Genomic DNA, 18,124 nt, shown 5'->3' on the forward strand with positions numbered 1-18,124 from the left:
TTCATCCATCAAAGACACTTCCAGATTGTGCTGCAAACTCTTAACATTGGAATACGGTTTGTACTTTGTGTGACCTTGTCCTCACAACAAATAATCACCAAACTGCATCCTGAATATCCTCAAGCACCAGATTTATTATACTGCATTCAGTCTGAAGCACCTAACTGGGACTGAAGGGAAAAAACCCACCGAGATCATTTGGACTTTCCCAGTAGCAGACTGGATGTAAGTCTTGGAAGGTACTGAGCACCCTCAACTTCCATTCACTTCAATGGGAGCAGAAGATACTCGGCACCTTTGACTTTGCATCTTTCAGGATGAGACCCATAACAAGCCCCCATTGATACAAGTGCCAATTCCGCCCATGAGTAGGGATTGTGATAACTTACTATATGTGACACAAAAGCATATTGAGGATACCAGGGCCATTGATAATGCTGCAAATTTGAACTACTTGAGTAATAAGATCTTTATATCTCTCAACAAATCTATTCAGCCCCCACAGATTAATCAGTGTCCCCCATATGCTCAGTAATAACTGCAAACTTTTTACTCCAATAAAAGGTGATTTATGCTCTGTACTAGGTTTTCAGACACCATGACGTTGCTGGGGTTTCCTACTTAAAGAGGCTCCTCTCAGCTATTCATTTTACAGTGCAGCTTATTTATAACATTTCAAATGCTAAACTGCTTTTTGCTCCATCCTGATGTCAATCACTTGACTCTACATCTTTTGCATACCATGGGCTCCTTTGATTTTCCTTGATTTCTTTCCCTGGGTTCAAGGTGATCTATTTTTAGTATTCAGACTGGTGTAAGTGAGGAGTTGCTATAGTGACAGTTAGCTGATACAAACCTAGTCCCACTGCAATTCTCGAAGCTAGTACATGAATCCAAATAGTAATCTATGTGAGACAGTGGCTCAGAAACACCCAAACTTTGCTCAGCTAAGGCTGCATTAGCCATCTTCCAGGACCCCCAGGGACACACAATTTGCATGAAATGGGACAGAATGCAACTTTTAATATGGGGTGCCTTTTGCAGGTTGTACAAGTCCCAGCAAGCAATGCTCTCTCTTGACCTACGAGAGGCTGCTATCTCAATAAATACAAAATGATTCAGTGTTGCTTATTCTTCTTCATGTTGAACATGTAGGGCCAGATCTGGGCTCCAATGATGGCTGCCTTGCATTAGTCCACTGATGCAAAGCAGCTGCAAAACCAGCTTCACTGGCTGCCTGAGGATTCACCAAGTGCTAGAGAATCCGAGTGGCACAGGACTGGCACAGCCAGATATGCGCCACCCAAAGGGGAAAAGCAGCACAGCCAGCACACGCTCACACTCCAGTACTTCCTGGCTACTGGAATAGCTCTTTGAGGTCCACTGCATCCAGTCATAATTGTGTCTCTTGGACAAACAGAGCATCCTATAACACCATCCCAACTTCTCTATCACCCTCCTCAACTCGGACTTTCCATTTGCTTCCAATGTCCATTCTTAATCCTGGCACCATCCTTGACTCTGAACTCTACTTCTGCTGCTACTGAAGCAAGAACCTTCCTGTCTCCGGCTTCTAGTATCTGGAACAAGCTTCCTTTGTCTCTGCATCTATCTGATTTTCCCTCTCATTTCAAGTCTGAAAATGTACTCTCTCTTTTCTCTCTACCCTTTAAAATTTGCCTCTCATTCTACGGTATTATTTATTTGTAACTGTATTACATGCAGTAATGCTGTATAGAGTTTTGGTAAATAGTCTGTGTGGAAGATAAATCCATATCAAAATCTGTAATGAAATTGCATTGTGCTGTATATCAAAGACCTACCTCCTGACGTAGCTCTTCTGTACACTAATTCTTGGTTTATATGCCATTAGTCTCCCCTTCGGTTTTACTGTTTCTCTGATTCTGCAAAAGGATTTGGCATCTACATTCCATGGATAGCACTGCATAGAATACAGTGTTAGATCTTGAATTCCTTCCCAGCCTGTGAATGAGAGAATGCACAGTAGAGGCCAAGTCTTGCTCTCTGATATTTAGGTGATCTGGAGTGGAGGGCACAGTAAGCGTCTTCCCTACTAGTGCACTTTCATAGCAGAAGGGCAGAATTCCAATTATTACTGCACTGTCCAACACTTCAGGGCTCCAAGGGAGCATGGCCTAGCATCTCTGGGATGTGGCCAAGCCCCCAAGCACTCTGGCATGCATGCTGTGGTGTGCCGCACTTTACTATGCATTCCTCCCACTTTCCCCCTTACTCATGACCATGATGCTGTGTGCCGGGAGAACAGCTTGGAGAAGTCACACACCGTTCTCCTTCTCTTCAGATGTGTCTCCAGCATAAAAAGGCAGGATTTTGCTCCCAGAGTCCTGTACATATTATTTTGTTCTGTTGCACTACCCATACTGAAAACAGTGGGGATGGTGGAGTCTGTGAGGGAAAAAAATGAATGGTTCAGTTGCGGTCATTTTGAATGTCCCTACAGGTTCCTCACCACTACCCTGAGAAGATGCCAGGGGATGGTGATTGTTTTAGGAAAAATCTTTGAAGAAATGATGGAGGGTACTGCTGCCCTTCCTCAGGCTAACATCCCAATTGCTTCATCAAAGGAAGGACTGTAGGAAAAGGAACCATCTGAGTGCAAGAAGCTGTTTGAAGCCATATAATAGACTTACAAAGTAGTATGACGCACTGCCTGGCTAGGTCTTTAAAGCCAACTAAGGTTCTGTGACCTTTGCCTGCAGTGAGAATTCTACCATACAAACCAAAAGTGCCAAAGGCCCAGCAATATCTCATAGACCAGTACCGCACCTCAAGATTGAAGGCTGTAGGTTTCAGCACAACTCTTTGGTAAGAATAAAATACCCAAGACAATTTGGAGCAGTTAAATCTGGCTGCCAGAATTTCTTATGCTTACAAATCTGAACAGGAATATAGGTGAAAGCACACTTGTGAAAAGTAGCTGAATTCAAAAAAATCCTAGGGTTGGTGATTCAATAAAACTAACACATTATTTTAACAACATGCTGTGAATAGAGCTTTTGGACAGCTCACTGGAACCATGAACAGGGAGTTGATGGTCCAAAACCACAGACTTCTAATGTAATAAAGTACGTAATAATATAAATGCTATCTGCGTATGAGGTTTTAGGCTATGGAAATGGTTCAGTTTGTGAAATTTTTTAATGTACTTTTAGTTCCTTGCAAAAGCATTGTGATACGGATGCACGGAAAAGGTTCTATAAACAAACCATGGTTTGGTGTAGTATGGTCAAAGCAAACACAAGGTTGATTTAGAAATTATAACTCCTAAAACAGCTATTCATCAGGAAGTCAGAGGCCTTGAAAATTACAAAGGGGGGGGGGGGAAAGAGACCAACATTAAACTAGAGAATAGTGATGAGCCCATAAACTCAGACATTCATTAAAATCTATAATGCCACTGGCTCTTGGAGCATAAATGTTGATCCTATGGCATTCTGTGTGATAAAACCCCAGGCTCCATTCTTCAAACTGTAATTTCATGTTCAAGCCATCTCTGCTTCACCCTTTTTACCTTTCAATATATTCATTAAAAAGGCAGTCAGATATTTGGTCTATACACCAGAAAGTAAGGGGTGAGGAGAAGGTTAGGGGAAGGAGGAAGTAGTCAGAGATAGAAACTGATAGTCATGGCTCCTGGGTTCTATGCACAGCTCTGCCTCTGACTTGGGAAAGTCACTAAACCTCACCTTACAAGATACTTTTCATAACTATCACCACAGGCACAAAATTTAACAGCCTCTCTTTTATCATTACCATAATGATGACAGAAAAAAAATCAGCCTAATGATATTTTACTAGTCCCTAAAAAAAATAATTACTGGCCCTGGGTAAGCAAGCAAGCAGAACTTTTCAAGGCTTCCTTAGCTTTATGGAATCTCAGAATCTCCATCTATAAAATAGGAATAATACTTCTATTATTAACTTTTGTTATATGTCTGTACAGTGTCTAGCACGATGGGGTCCTAATCCTTGACTGGGGACTCTAGGTGCTATTGCAATACAAATAAAATGTCCCTACCTCACAGGGGATATTGTGACGCTTCATTCATTTACACTTCAAAAAGGACCAAGTATCATTATACAGAGGAATACACAAATCTTATCTCCTTTCAGGAAAATTCTGTTTGAGCATCTATCTCCCTCATGCATCTTCCCATTAAATACCTCTCCTCCTTCTGTGTTGTTGCTCCATGCTCCAAATGCTCTTCATCCATCTCTTAAATCACACTCATTCTCTCTTGTCTAGACCCCTTTACCTGATCTCCCTCTGTTTCACAATCTCTCCGGGTTTGAATATCCAAGGATCTGGTTTTGTTTCCTTCTCTTTCAGAAATAACATTCAGCCTCCACTGCCAAAAATAAGTCAAATATACATATCTTGGGGTTTTTAAAAATGATTACAGAATCATAGAAACTAGAGCTAGAAGGGACCACATGTCCAGCCCCTGGTGATGTGGCAGGACCATATAAACCTAGACCATCCCTGACAGGTGTTTATCTAACCTGCTCTAAAAAGCCTCTAGTGACAGGGATTCCATAACCTCCCTTGGGAACCCATTCCAGAGCTTAACTACCCATATAGTTAGACAGTTTTTCCTAATATACATCTTAAATCTACCTTGCTGCAAATTAAAGCCCATTGCTTCTTGTCCTACCGTGAACATGGAGAACAATTGATCACAGACCATTTTATAACAGACCTAAACATGGGCGGCCGAGCGGCAGCGTTCCCGGCCCACCCCAGTGCTCTGGGCGGCAGCGCTCCAGGCCTGCCCTGGTGCTCTGGGCATCCAGGCAGCGTAGCCAGCCCTGATGTGCTGGGAGCCAATGCTCCCAGCCGGGGTGCTCCAGGCAGCGCGGCCAGCCCTGGTGCGCTGGGCAGCATGGCCCCAGCACCAGCTGCCCTGACTCCCTGTGGGAGGTAGGCCAGCCAAAGCAGAGCACTCTGGGAACCGCATGAGGGGGCCTGGCCTGCGGGCTGAGTGTGGGCAGGGCCACACACTAGGCTGTTTGGGAAGGCACAGCCTACCCATGCTTACAATACCCGCCACCCATGGCCCTAAACATATTTGAAGATTGTTATGTCTCCCCTCAATGTTCTTTTCTCAAGACTAAACATGGCCAGTTTTTTTAACCTTTTCTCACAGGTCAGGTATTTTAAAGCTTTTATCATTTTTGTGGCTGTCCTCTGGACTCTCTCCAATTTGTCCACGTCCTTCCTAGAGTGTCCATCAATCGGGCAAAGTACTCCAGCTGAGGCCTCACCAGTGCCAAGTAGAGAAGATCCTGAATACACAAAGGTCCAGACCCCAAGTCCCGGGGCTAAGGAGAAAGCACCGATGCCCAGGCAGGCACCAAAACAATTTTCTTTTGGTACATCCCAGAAGGGGTGGACTGGCATGCAGTACCTGGATGGAGGACTGAGCCAGAAATGAAGGGACAGACCCCACAGAACAGTGTTATAGAGGGAAGGGGAGACATCAAGATGGGACAACCTGCTACACCCCTGCCTGAGCACTAGGCAGCACTAGGCAGCCCCGCTGGTGAGGGTCACCTTCCACAGCTGGTGGAGAACGTGGCCAGGCTTGCTCCAGCTCTGTTAAAAGGGATTATTAAAAAAAAAAAAAACCCAAAACAACTTACTTCATCAGCCAGTCAGAGGTAACAAGACGATGGACATGGAGATATTGTTAAAGAGCACTGAAGCATCAACCTGAGACATTGATAGAAGCCGTAAACTTAATGGATTGCTGACAGATTCCCTTCCAAGACACTGGGGAGTAGTTATACTGGGGCCAGGGGACCAGCCTGCCTCCAGATACAGCCAGACAAAGAGGCTGGCCTGACTGGGACCACGACTCAGACTTAACAGTACTGACAGCCAGAGGGCACAGCAAAGCTACAGGAGGACCCTAGGTCAACTGGGAACAGAAAACAGAAACCCAGAGAATATCTAAATCCACAGAAAAGGTTGACCGCAGAGGCCAAACTCCTCCCAGGAGAAAAACCAGCAACCATCACCGCGGGAGGAAGCTGTTTTTCATGTAGGCAATGAGGTCACCCCTCTGCTGTGACTGTCACTTTATGGAGTGTAACTATGGGCAAGCCTGGACGGCTGCCTCCAGGACCTGAAAACTAGGTCCAGCTAAGATACTGGTCCCGGTCAGGAGTGGCAGAAGTTCCCTAAAAGTGGAGGGGGCCACTGGCACCCAAACCATTGCCCCACTCACTGCCCCGCCCTTTCCCCCCCAAGGCCCCGCTACCTCCTCTCCGCCTCCTGCCCCTCCATCACTAGCCCTTACAGCCAGTAAAAAGTGATGGGGCCACGGTCCCCTGCCCCCCATTCTAGCACCCCTGGTCCCAGTACAGGTTAATGCAGTAGAGATGACTCTGCTAGTTGACTCGGGGTGCAGCCAGATAGCAGCTGAAATTATCTTCCTCCAGTGTGTACATGGAAATATACAGCCCTACCCTCCTAGGGAAGTTCAATTGTCAGGGGAAAACATATTGAAAAGCTATTTGTAGGACTAGCTTCTACCCTGGCATATCCAGTTAACCTGGGCAGGGACTGGAAATACTTTTGGGAAGATCTAAAAGAGTGGGGCAATCCTAACTGGATTTCATTCCAAAGACATCATTATCGAAACGATAAACACATCATACCTAAACACCTGAGCCCTATTCCTAACGCTAGTTGCAACCTCCTTCACTGCAGCCTACAACCTACGTATCACAATCTTTGTACAAACAGGACAACCACGATACCCTTCCATGCTTCTACTTAACTAAAACAATCCAATAATTATTAACCCAATCATCCGTCTAGCAGCAGGAAGCATTATCGCCGGACTACTTATCTCAAACATTACCCCATTAAAAACACCCCCAATAACCATACCCCTACACATCAAAATTGCAGCACTAGCAGTAACAATCCTAGGCATCCTACTAGCCCTAGAACTAGCCATAATAACCAACAAAATATCAACTGCTAAATCATCTAACCTCCAGAATTTCTCCAACTCACTAGTATACTTCAACACGCACCCGTGGGGGGCCTCCCGATTATAGAGGCGAAGAACCCATGGGGCCAAAGGCACTGGTAGGATTGGGCAAAACATAGTACCCCCGAGAAGGGGCCTCCTGTCAGGTAAGGGGTCCTCCCCCTTCCCAAAAGAACAATGAGAACACACACCCTTTAGTTGTAGAGTTCCTAGTCAGATAAGTGGATTTCATAAGCAATAGAGAGACAAGCAGACACTAAGCCAAAGCTACGATCAGGTGACTATGGCCAATGGTGAAGTAGTAGACCATCAGCTGTTACGACAATGTCCCCACTTTGAACTTATGGAAGAATGGATATATCGCCTGGAGCGTAACCACTGAACCAAAGAGATAAAAATGCAGCTCCCTGTGCTGAGAAGATATCAAAGAGAAGTGTTTTGGCTTGGGTCACTCAATCCCATGCATGGAGCACGTGGGTGGGATGACACCCTTGAGTGGGAGATGAATAGGTTCTGTTGGCCGGGAATGCACAAGGAAGTCAAGGACACTGAAAGAGATGATGAGGAAACTTGTAGCATCAGATCCTTGTCACTGGGACCAGTTGCTTCCAGAGCAGTTATTTGCCATCAGAGAGGTTCCTCAGGCCTCCATGGGATTCTCCTCATTTGAACTGCTAGATGGGAGACACCCTCATGGGATTTTAGACCTCCTCTGAGAAGCATGGGAGGAACAAAGGCCAAAAACAACAAATGTGTTGCAATACTTACTCCAGCTATGAGAAAGGCTTAAGGCTTTAAGGGACTTTGCCAGGAGCGTGAATATTGCCCCCGAATCTGCTCTAAATTACACTGGTGTCAATTAGGAGTTAACCCTATTGTAGTCAGTGGGCCTGATTCTCCACTGAATCACGTGTCGCCAGGCACTGAAGAATGCAGCCCAAAATAAAATCCATGCATGCAAGATAAGAATCAGATTCCTAATTTTCATATGAAAGTGCATGCAAATAAGTCTGCCGGCTCTGAATGGCTTCCTGCAGGAACCATACAGGGCAGCCCTGAAGCTGTGGAGATGCCAGCAGAGCACTCTCTGGGTGAGAGACCAGGACAGGCCCTTAAATGCTTCTACAACTTATTTTACCTTTGTTGGTGGATTGCCTGTACAAGTGGTTTTGTCTTCCTCATCTGCTTCCAATCTCCAAGGAAGTGAAGCATGACCCCTTGCAACAGAGCTGTTGGCTACTACTGCATGTTGGAACATATGGCCCCTTTAAATTCCTCCTCTGCTCAGCCACAAAAGAACTGTCTCCCTCCACTTTTACAGTCAGATACTGTGGAAACCCTCACCAGCAATGCTGCCTAGTGGTCAGGGAGGGGTGTAGCAAGTCTTCCTATCCTGATATCTCCCCTTTCCTCAGTGTAGAAAAACTGAAGTTCCTCGGTCATCGCCTTCCCAGATGTGGAGAACCTGGCTTATCTGTGTTAAGTTTCAGCCTACGCCTCTTGAAAGTTACAAACGCAAACCACAAGGCCACAGCTCAGATACAGAGGTGAGGAACATACAGAGGCCTAGCAGGCAGAAGTTTAGATTTAGCTGGTGGATTTCCAAATGAATAGTTGTGACCCATTGCCTTGGAACGAGACAGCGCTCCCTATTTGTGCAGGTGTCTCTACAATGGCACTAAGTGTCTAAATGCTTCTGGGGGGGGGGGGGGGATCACTTACGGAGTTTGGCAGGGCATGTGTTGTCCAACCCTTCACTGAACAGATGGTGTCCTTTAAAGGGCAGGGATATTAGCCTCATCTTGGACAAAAACTGTCTCCTTGAGAAAAGCAACAGAGCTGATCTATTTACAACGCTGCAGGCTGTACCAAGAGCTGACAATCAATGATGTAACTGACAGACAGGTTGTGGGGAGGGAGTCACCGATTTCCTTAAGCTGGGGGAGCCAGAAGCAGCAGGAGGGATAGCTCAATGGTTTGAGCATCGGTCTACTAAACCCAGGGTTGTGAGCTCAATCCTTGAGGGGAGTCACTTAGGGATCTGGGGCAAAATCAGTACTTCGTTCTGCTAGTGAAAGCAGGGGGCTGGACTCAATGACCTTTCAGGGTCCCTTCCAGCTCTATGAGGTAGATATATCTCCATATTTTTTTTTATTTATTTTCTTACAGCTGCCAAAATCATCTCCCTTTCCCAGTACTCGGAGCGTATCTTCCCTGCTTCCTGAATCTCTGCACTGCTTTCCCTTCTTCTCATGCATAAAGTTGCAGTGTCTCCTCCTCACTCCCACCTCATTCACTCCCAATGCTCTGTCCGAGCCTCTATCCTGACTGCTCCCTTTAGCTGCATGTCCCATATTGTGGCCCGTGCGCTAACCCCCTTGTACTGCTCACTTGGCACAAAGGGATTTTAAAGCTGCTCTAAATGGGCAACCAGGGATCCCCCGATTCCCTCTCTGCTCCCATTCACTAGACCAAGACCCTCACTACGCCCCTCTCTCAGCCTGGGAGAGGATGCTTAGGCCTATTCTGGGGTTTAGCTTGAATGATGCACATAAGAAAAGGCACAATAATCTTAGCTGTAGGAGCCCCAAAGGTGGATTCTGTAAAGAGGCAAAAAGCCATTGGTATGCCCCAGCTTATGATGGCTAGAGGCCTCTCTTCTTTCTTTAAAGCATTTTATGAGTAGAGGTCAAGGAAAATCAGAAACTCTGAGTTCAGTTAGTTCAGAACAAGAGGAGTGGTGGCAGAATACAGCCCGCTGACAGCTGGCCTGGAAAACGATACATTTGTAACCTCGTGGCCTTTTCCATCTCTACTCAGAAAAAGAGGGGGGGAAAGAAGCTGAACCTTGTGAGTCTGAACAATCACAGCATAAGAAAAAATGAGTAGTTTGAGGTGGTGAGCAGGGCGTGAACCCCATTAACACCAACAGTATTTGCATAGCTATACCCGCATCACACTGCTCTAAAAGCACAGGGATATAGGTCTAAAATTAATTCCTGCTCCTTGACAGCAGAAGAAGCTCAAGAGAATGCACCTGTCTGCATTACTGCACCGGATGGGCCACCACAGGTGTTTGTTACAAATGTTCTTACAAAAAAAACAAACACTGGGTCTGGTCCTAAAAGCTCTTCAACACCCTCGATTGCCATGAGAGCTGATGGTGCTCAGTGCCTCTCAGGATGAGTTTAGTACAGGCCAGTGCTTTATAAACAAAGTCCTTTTGGCAAAGATTAATTCAGAAAATAATGCAAGCTTTTTAATAAATTAACACATCCTGAAGAAAAAGACATTCACACAGGTTAACCTGCTTCCAGAAAAGAATCCAGATTCCTCTGGGATCACAGCAGCAGCAGCTACTCTGAGGAAGCCAGTATAACATACACATCTGATCTTTATTTTCCTACCCTTGTGATCTGAGGTCAGGTTTTGGAAAGACACCTGCAACTCATTCATGATACAAAAGTGACAGAACAAATGTGAGCCATGTTTTAAATATTGCAGATGGAAATTCTGCACAGTAAACGAGCACCTAATTCTGTCTCTACACCACCAGGGTGGGCTACACGGCAAGATTAATGAGAGCAATTATGGTCGGAAACTAGAAAGGACAGCTATTGTTTTATAGCCTGCACAACTCACAGCACTGAGGAGCATGATGCTCTTTCATACCCACGGAAACCTTTCAATTCACTTTAGTTCAGGGGTTCTCAAACTGGGGGTAAGGACCCCTCAGGGGGTCGCGAGGTTATTACATGGGGGGGAGGGGCGCGAGCAGTCAGCCTCCACCCCAAACCCCGCTTTGCTGCCAGCATTTATAATGGTGTTAAATATATAAACAAGTGTTTTTAATTTATTACGGGGGTCGCACTCAGAGGCTTGCTATGTGAAAGGGATCACCACTACAATAGTTTGCGAACCACTGCTTTAGTTAAATGGGAGAGGGACTGTGTAGGAATAAGGAGGTAAATGTTTATGTACTTTTCCCTTTTGACTGTTTCATAAGAACAACCATACTGGGTCAGACCAATGGTCCATTTAGCCTAGTATCCTCTCTTCCGACAGTGGCCAATGCCAGGGGCTTCAGAGGGAATGTACAGAATAGGCAATCACTGAGTGATGCATCCCCTGTCATCCAGTCCCAGCTTCTAGCAACAAGAGGCTAGGGACTCCCAGAGCATGGGGTTGCATCCCTGACCATCTTGGCTAACAGCCATTGATGGACCTATCCTCCATTCACTTATCTAATTCTTTTTTGAACCTCCATTTCTGTAACACTTGTGATTTAGAATGTTTTTATAGCAATTGTTGTTGTTGCAGGTTGAATTATTTCCTGCACAGGGAAGGATTAACGTTGGGTGCTTGCACCTGGGGCCTACATTCAGAGGGAGTGTAGATGCTACAGTATGTTTGGGTATAGCAAGTGGTGCTGCTGGCCAGCCAACTGCTGCAGAAACAAGACTTCAGGTGCCCCCCCAGAACTTTCCATGGACCCTGAACACCCTATGTCACAATGTCAACCAAGGGAAGATGGGGAGGCAGTGGCTGGAATTGTCATAGATCAGACTCAGCCACACTGCTGCCTGTCAGTTGTTGATCTGGGTCCTCTGTGGGCCTAATGTACCTTTATTCCTGCATAAGGGGGCAATGTTAGCTGACTCTTTACTAGATCACACATTTTACCCAACTATGAAATTCTCAAGGCTTAGGTCTCCTTTGATTTACACTGATACTTCACCATATTCAACACTGCAACAGAGAAAACAAGGAACACCAATGGCAAGAGAAAGACTTTAAAAACAGAGCAAATTAATTGAAAACAAACTTAAAAAACACCTTGAAGTTTATTGACAAGAGTAAATGATGCTGAAAAATAGTTACTAAAACTGGATGCACTTCCATATACACCCACAAGGCCCATTTCTTCTCTCATACTGGTTTTATACCAGTGTCACTCCAATGCAGTTTCTCCTGAATTATACCAATATGAGAGAAGAATCAGGCCTTGGTTATTAACCAGTCAGACATACTGAACTCTGTACTTATCTTATTGATTCAGTGTGACGGCGACACTGTTTTAAAGTGCCATAGTGCCAGGTCAGTATCTCTCTTTTTCCTCTGGAAAATACACAGTGCACAATACCACCACCAGGTGATGCAGGAAATTCATTCCCATTACTCAATCATAGCTTTCTGCTGTTCATCATGTAGAAATCAGCGGAGGCGCTATTCTGTTTTCAGGAAACACACGTGATGCTTCGTCCAACGTCAGAATACCCTATGCTTCCTGGCCAACTCAGCCTTACCTGAAATTTGCTTCCCAGTGCAATACCCAAACAGAACTCAGCACTTGTTCCATGATTAACCTGTTTTAAGTGACCTAATGGAGGCTGGTCTTTAACTAAAGGTGAAATATAATTGTACTGGAAATTGCGGGGGACACTTGAAAGATGTGGTTTAAAACAGCAGTTGCCTATGGGAGGTAGCACTTAGTTTGAAGACTCTTATATTTCCCTTTTTAACTACCAATTATATTATTTAAATATTTACTAACTTAGCACTTACTTTAAAGAGAGAGAATTAAATGAAGAGAATCCTAGTTTGAAATTTACAGTCATCAGGCCTGCCAGGATATATTTCACACAGTTTAATCTGAATACTGTAAAGTAACTTTGAAAAAAAAAATCATTTTGGAAGATTAGTTCCTTATAGATTTTTAGATGTATACTAAAGGCATTCACTTAGGGTTTCCCACCAAGTACAAAATACTGTATAAACGTCCCCATTAATATCTACCCACAACAATTACTCAATTGAATCAACAGTATTAGGGACCAGAAGGTTGCTCTTTTTTAAAAATTCAGCCACAATGCCTGCTCCCCAAAAAATAATTAATCCTCGTATTGAGGGGTAACACAGAAGTTCCCTACCTAAAAGGCCATGAGGTTCAGATTTGCGCCTCTCAGAGCTTCTGCCCTGGTCCTTTTGTTTCTTGCTTCCTCTAAGACTGCCAAAACGCTTCATGAGCTGCCGCAGGCACCAAAGCAATAGCAGCCGTCAATCATACCAGGTATCAGAGGAGAAGAAAGAGCAGCTCTGATCCAAAGGTGGAGGGGGGCAGGAAAATAAGTCAGTTAAAATGGAAACACGGGGGCAAAAAGAAAGATATTCCAAAAAGTCAGCTGAAACAACGCGTGGCTACGAAAAGCTTCAGCTTCTGAATTTCTGAAAGAGACTTCAGACCACGTCTTAATGACAAAAGGATCCAGAAAGAGTAGCTGAACTTTGCCCAAAGCAGTTCCGATCTTAATTCTTACTGTACAGTAACTATTCTGAAAAGATCTGTGGATACCAGGAGAATTTCAAAAGCCCGTATAGCTTGCAGCGGCAGTTCTTATCCTTAAGCAGTCAGAAAGCTTCAGAGGCTGAAACAGAATTTCACCAGTGGATCAGCTTATGCAGAAGAGGTCAGTAACTAACTGATAAGCTCCCCCTTTTAAAAAATACTAAATATGCAAAGGAGGCACAAGTTCTCTTGAAGGGAATTGTCATGTGCAGTTCTGCATGATGTCTCTTTAAAAAGACTGTAAAAGGAAACCACCCCTGTACAGACAATTCTTGGCACCAATTGGTCAGAGCACATTCACATTATGACATGACATCACACAACTATTTTGATTCATGTGTCCTAAGTCTTTGCAGGGACAGGATCATACGGCTGCCTATTGATGAGCTAAGAAGCGACAGGCTCCTTGAGGACGAACAGCTAATGGATTAATGGGGAATGAGGCCTTGCCAGTTCCTTAAAAGGAAGGTGGTCATCTTTTGGAAACTAGAGACAGAGCTGCATGGTAGACATTTCTGTAGCAACTTGCACTCTCTCCAAATATCCTTGTACTGTACACAAGGAAATGGTTCTGATAGATTGCCCACATTCAGCCAGTGCCCTGCTCTCTGCAAAGCAAAGGGGGCTTATGACAACTGTTTCCAACACAGATTACATTAATTGAAATCTACCTTGCAAAACTTTTAAAACAAAAATTATAAAACAATGCAAAGCAGAAATCTCAAACCTGTAAGGGCTCTTATCCAGAGTAATTACCACACACATTTATTAGATTAGGATATGGGATTACAGATTTAGACAATTATTTTAGGAATAGGCTGAACATTCCGGGCTAGGTCCTCAGTTGGTGTAAATCCGGGATCTGGTCCAATGTTTCTATCCGCTTTGAATGCCAATACCCATTGTCTTCAGGATTACGGTGAATGATTGGTTAAAAAACAAATTCCGTGATGTTCAAAGTATCAGAGGGGGAGCCGTGTTAGTCTGGATCTGTAAAAAGCAACAAAGGGTCCTGTGGCACCTTATAGACTAACAAATGTATTGGAGCATGAGCTTTCGTGGGTGAATACCCACTTTGTGATGTTTAAAGGTACTGAATACCCGCAGCTCCCATAGACTTCACTGGAATTTGTGAGCGCTTAGCACTTTCAAAAATCAGATTCTACATGAATAATGAGAAATAGCCACACCTCATTCTCCACCGTAAGGGAGAGCAGAGGAGAGGAGAAATGGTCATTGGTACTGCCAGGGAGTCTCTCCTGACAGGTCACTATGGGGGAATTGCTATTGTCACAGCAAGGTCACAATCCATTTAAGTGCTGACTGACTCTCAGCATCCATCTGACTCTTAGCATCCACAGAAGCAGAGTGCTCCACACATCTCCAGCCCAAAAAAGCAATGGGGAACAATCCTTCTGCTGAGTCCCACCAAACTCCTCTTCGCTCTGTGGCTTCTGACGTCGCAGAGCATGCCATGTTTCAGAAACCTCAGAGTCAATTCTTACACACTCCGAGATTTCAGAAGCATGATGCACACTGGATCGTCAACACTCGAGGTGTCCCAGAGCACATGGGAGTCAGAATTAATTAAGCTATAGAGATCGGATCCGGGTGAGGCTTCTAGGTCCTGGTAACGCAAAAGAATTGGAGGGCCCTCCCATCCACTGTAAAGGAAACTTGGAAAAAGAACACAGGGCAAGCACCCTTGGTTCTCCCTCCCACACTTCTTTAAAAAACCAAGGAAATTATTAACAAAAAGCTTCAACAACTTCAAACTAAGGCTGCCCTATAGCTGAATACTGAATTTAAATATTGTATTCAAAGTTGTTCACAACTCTTCCCCTCTCTACTTGTCCTCCCATCTCTTATGAAACACCTTCCCTCACCCCTTCTGCTCTGCCAGTTATGCCAGCCTTGTCAGAACTCCGCACAATGATCTCAGTATTTTCCAGCAATGCTGCTCTTTATACGTGGAATACCCTCCCTGAATTATTCTGTATGGCCACTGCCCTCTCCTCCAAATCTGTCCCTGAGGCCCACCTTTCACAGAATTGTAGGACTGGAAGGGATCTCAAGAGGTCTTCTAGTCCAGTCCCCTGCACTCAAGGCAGGACTATGTATTATCTAGAGACCATCCCTGACAGGTGTTTGTCTAACCTGCTCTTAAAAATCTCCAATGACTGAGATTCCACAACTACCCTAGGCAATTTATTCCGGTGCTCATCCACCCTGACAGTTAGGAAGTTTTTCCTAATGTCAAACCTAAACCACCCTTGCTGCAATTTAAGCCTATTGCTTCTTGTCCTATTCTCGAAGGTTAAGGAGAACAATTTTTCTCCCTCCTCCTTGTAACAACCTTTTATGTACTTGAAAACTGATATCATATCCCCCCTTAATCTTCTCTTCTCCAAACTAAACAAACCCAATTTTTTCAATCTTCCCTCATAGGTCATGTGTTCTAGATCTTTAATATTTATTATATTATTATTATTATTGCTTTCTTCAATTTGTCCACATCTTTCCTGAAATGTGACGCCCAGAACTGGACACAATATTCCAGCTGAGGCATAATCAACGCAGATTAGAGCAGAAAAATTGCTTCTTGTGTCTTGCTTAAAACACTCCTGCTAATACATCCCAGAATGATGTTTGCTTTCTTTCCAACAGTGTTACACTGTTGACTCTCATTTAGCTTATGATCCACCATGACGCCCAGATCCCCTTCCACAGTACTCCTTCCTAGGCAGTCAACTCCCATTATGTATGATTGTTCCTTCCTAAATGAAGTACTTTGCATTTGTCCTTATTGAATGTCCCATCCTTACACTGTAAGACCTTTAAACAATGTTCAAGTGGTACACAGTCATGTTTAAAAAAGACAAGTCAATCGGAGATGCATGTGAGTTTCTGGGAATAGAATTTGGCCCAGTAACTTTACAAGGAATAGAGGGCAAGAGAAGAAGAAGAGAGAGAAAGCTAAGAAAACAGCCAGTAATAAGCAGCTGAAATTCCATTGCCCTAGGTGCAAAATAAATGAGCCTCACTACAAAACCACTGTTAACTACATCTCAACGCTACTCTCCCCACAGCAGCATTTTCTCTTTCTTCTGCACTACTGTGACCACTGAGAATGACTTAATGTCATTAGAAACAAAAAAATTTAAATCCCTTTTTAATGAGATAGAAATTGGTATCCCTTCAGTGCAGAAACAATATTCTCATACCCCTGTTTGGCAGGAGCCAAGAATAAATACACACCGATGACCTTTTCAAGCAGGCCACTGCACCAAGGGGGCTCATTTCCCCTTGTTAAGAATGGCAGCCAGGCTCTAATGGTTTTACATACTGCTACTAGAAAATGAGACAATGCTGTGTAACAACAGACTTTCATGGTCATTTGTTAGAAAATAATAAGTGCTGGAGTGCAATCACTTTGGCTGCTGCAGCTGATGTTCTAACAACTGATATTGCACCTGTACATCTGATTTCACATCTGTGTTAACCAGTTCTGTGGAAACATCTGAAAAAAATAATAAAAAGCCAGGCTTATTGGAGTTGTATTAGGACAGCCAAAGTTCTGGAGGCTTGAAACTGAAATCTCTTCTAAACAGCAATGTAAATACTTTGTCAAGTAGTTTTTAGGTCCCCAGATGTAAGCTATACTGTCATAACTATAAAGGGAAGGGTAATAGCTGTCCTGTGTACAGTACTATAAAAATCCCTCCTGGCCAGAGACTCCAAAATCCTTTTCCCTGTAAAGGGTTAAGAAGCTCAGGTAACCTGGCTGGCATCTGACCTAAAGGACCAATAAGGGGACAAGATACTTTCAAATCTTGGGGGCGGGGGGAAGGCTGTTGTTTGTGTTCCTTGTTTGGGAGTGTGTTCGCTCTCGGGACTGAGAGGGACCAGACATCAATCCAGGTTCTCCACATCTTTCTAAGCAAGTCTCTCCTATTTCAAACTTGTAAGTAAATAGCCAGGCAAGGCGTGTTAGTTTTCCTTTGTTTTTCTCAACTTGTAAATGTACCTTTTACCAGAGTGTTTATCTTTGTTTGCTGTACTTTGAACCTAAGACTAGAGGGGAGTCCTCTGAGCTCTTTAAGTTTGATTACCCTGTAAGGTTAATTTCCATACTGATTTTACAGAGATGATTTTTACCTTTTTCTTTAATTAAAAGCCTTCTTTTTAAGAACCTGATTGATTTTTCCTTGTTCAAGATCCAAGGGGTGGATCCTGATTCACCAGGAGTTGGTGGGAGGAAGGAGGGGGGATGGTTAATTTCCCCTTGTTTTAAATCCAAGGGGTTTGGATTTGTTTTCACCAGGGAATGGGTGAAGGTTTTTCAAGGCTTCCCAGGGAGGGAATCCATTGAAATGGTGGCAGCCGAACCAGAGCTAAGCTGGTAGTTAAGCTTAGAAGTTTTCATGCAGGCCCCTACATTTGTACCCTAAAGTTCAAAGTGGGGATCCAGCCCTGACATATACCATGTTCTGTCTCCAGGGATATCTATCAAATTTTTAAAAAACCTAATGCGGCTCATCCTGAGCCTTGTGGAGCCCCCAGACCTCCAGCTGATCTCACAGGAAGTTGAGGGTGCTGATGTGCAGACTCAGGTCAAAGATAAAGAGATATTTTTCAAAAATTAAATTAGTCACAAGGCTGCGGGTTTTTTGGTGGGAGGGGCAGGAGTGTGTGTGAAATTCTTCCCCATAATGTTGAACACCTGACCACA

At 44.2% G+C, this 18,124-nt stretch overlaps 1 protein-coding gene across 8 annotated transcripts in view; it reads right to left on the reverse strand.

Moving 5' to 3' along the window:
• PRKAG2 (protein kinase AMP-activated non-catalytic subunit gamma 2) overlaps window positions 1-18,124 on the reverse strand; it is a 393,593-nt gene that overhangs the window by 207,955 nt on the left and 167,514 nt on the right. Inside the window, exon 1 of one of the 8 annotated variants that reach the window (XM_034759964.1) lies at window positions 12,977-13,618. The exons of 6 other annotated variants lie outside the window; for them this stretch is intronic. In XM_034759964.1, coding sequence (XP_034615855.1) covers window positions 12,977-13,070 — 94 coding nt within the window. In that variant the 5' untranslated portion in view covers window positions 13,071-13,618. Of the gene's footprint in view, window positions 1-12,976; window positions 13,619-18,124 lie in introns of those variants that run through there. One more of the 8 variants, XM_034759969.1, reaches the window with a different exon arrangement.

Source organism: Trachemys scripta, chromosome 2 (assembly GCF_013100865.1).
Source record: "Trachemys scripta elegans isolate TJP31775 chromosome 2, CAS_Tse_1.0, whole genome shotgun sequence".
In the NCBI taxonomy this organism is placed as follows: domain Eukaryota; kingdom Metazoa; phylum Chordata; order Testudines; family Emydidae; genus Trachemys; species Trachemys scripta.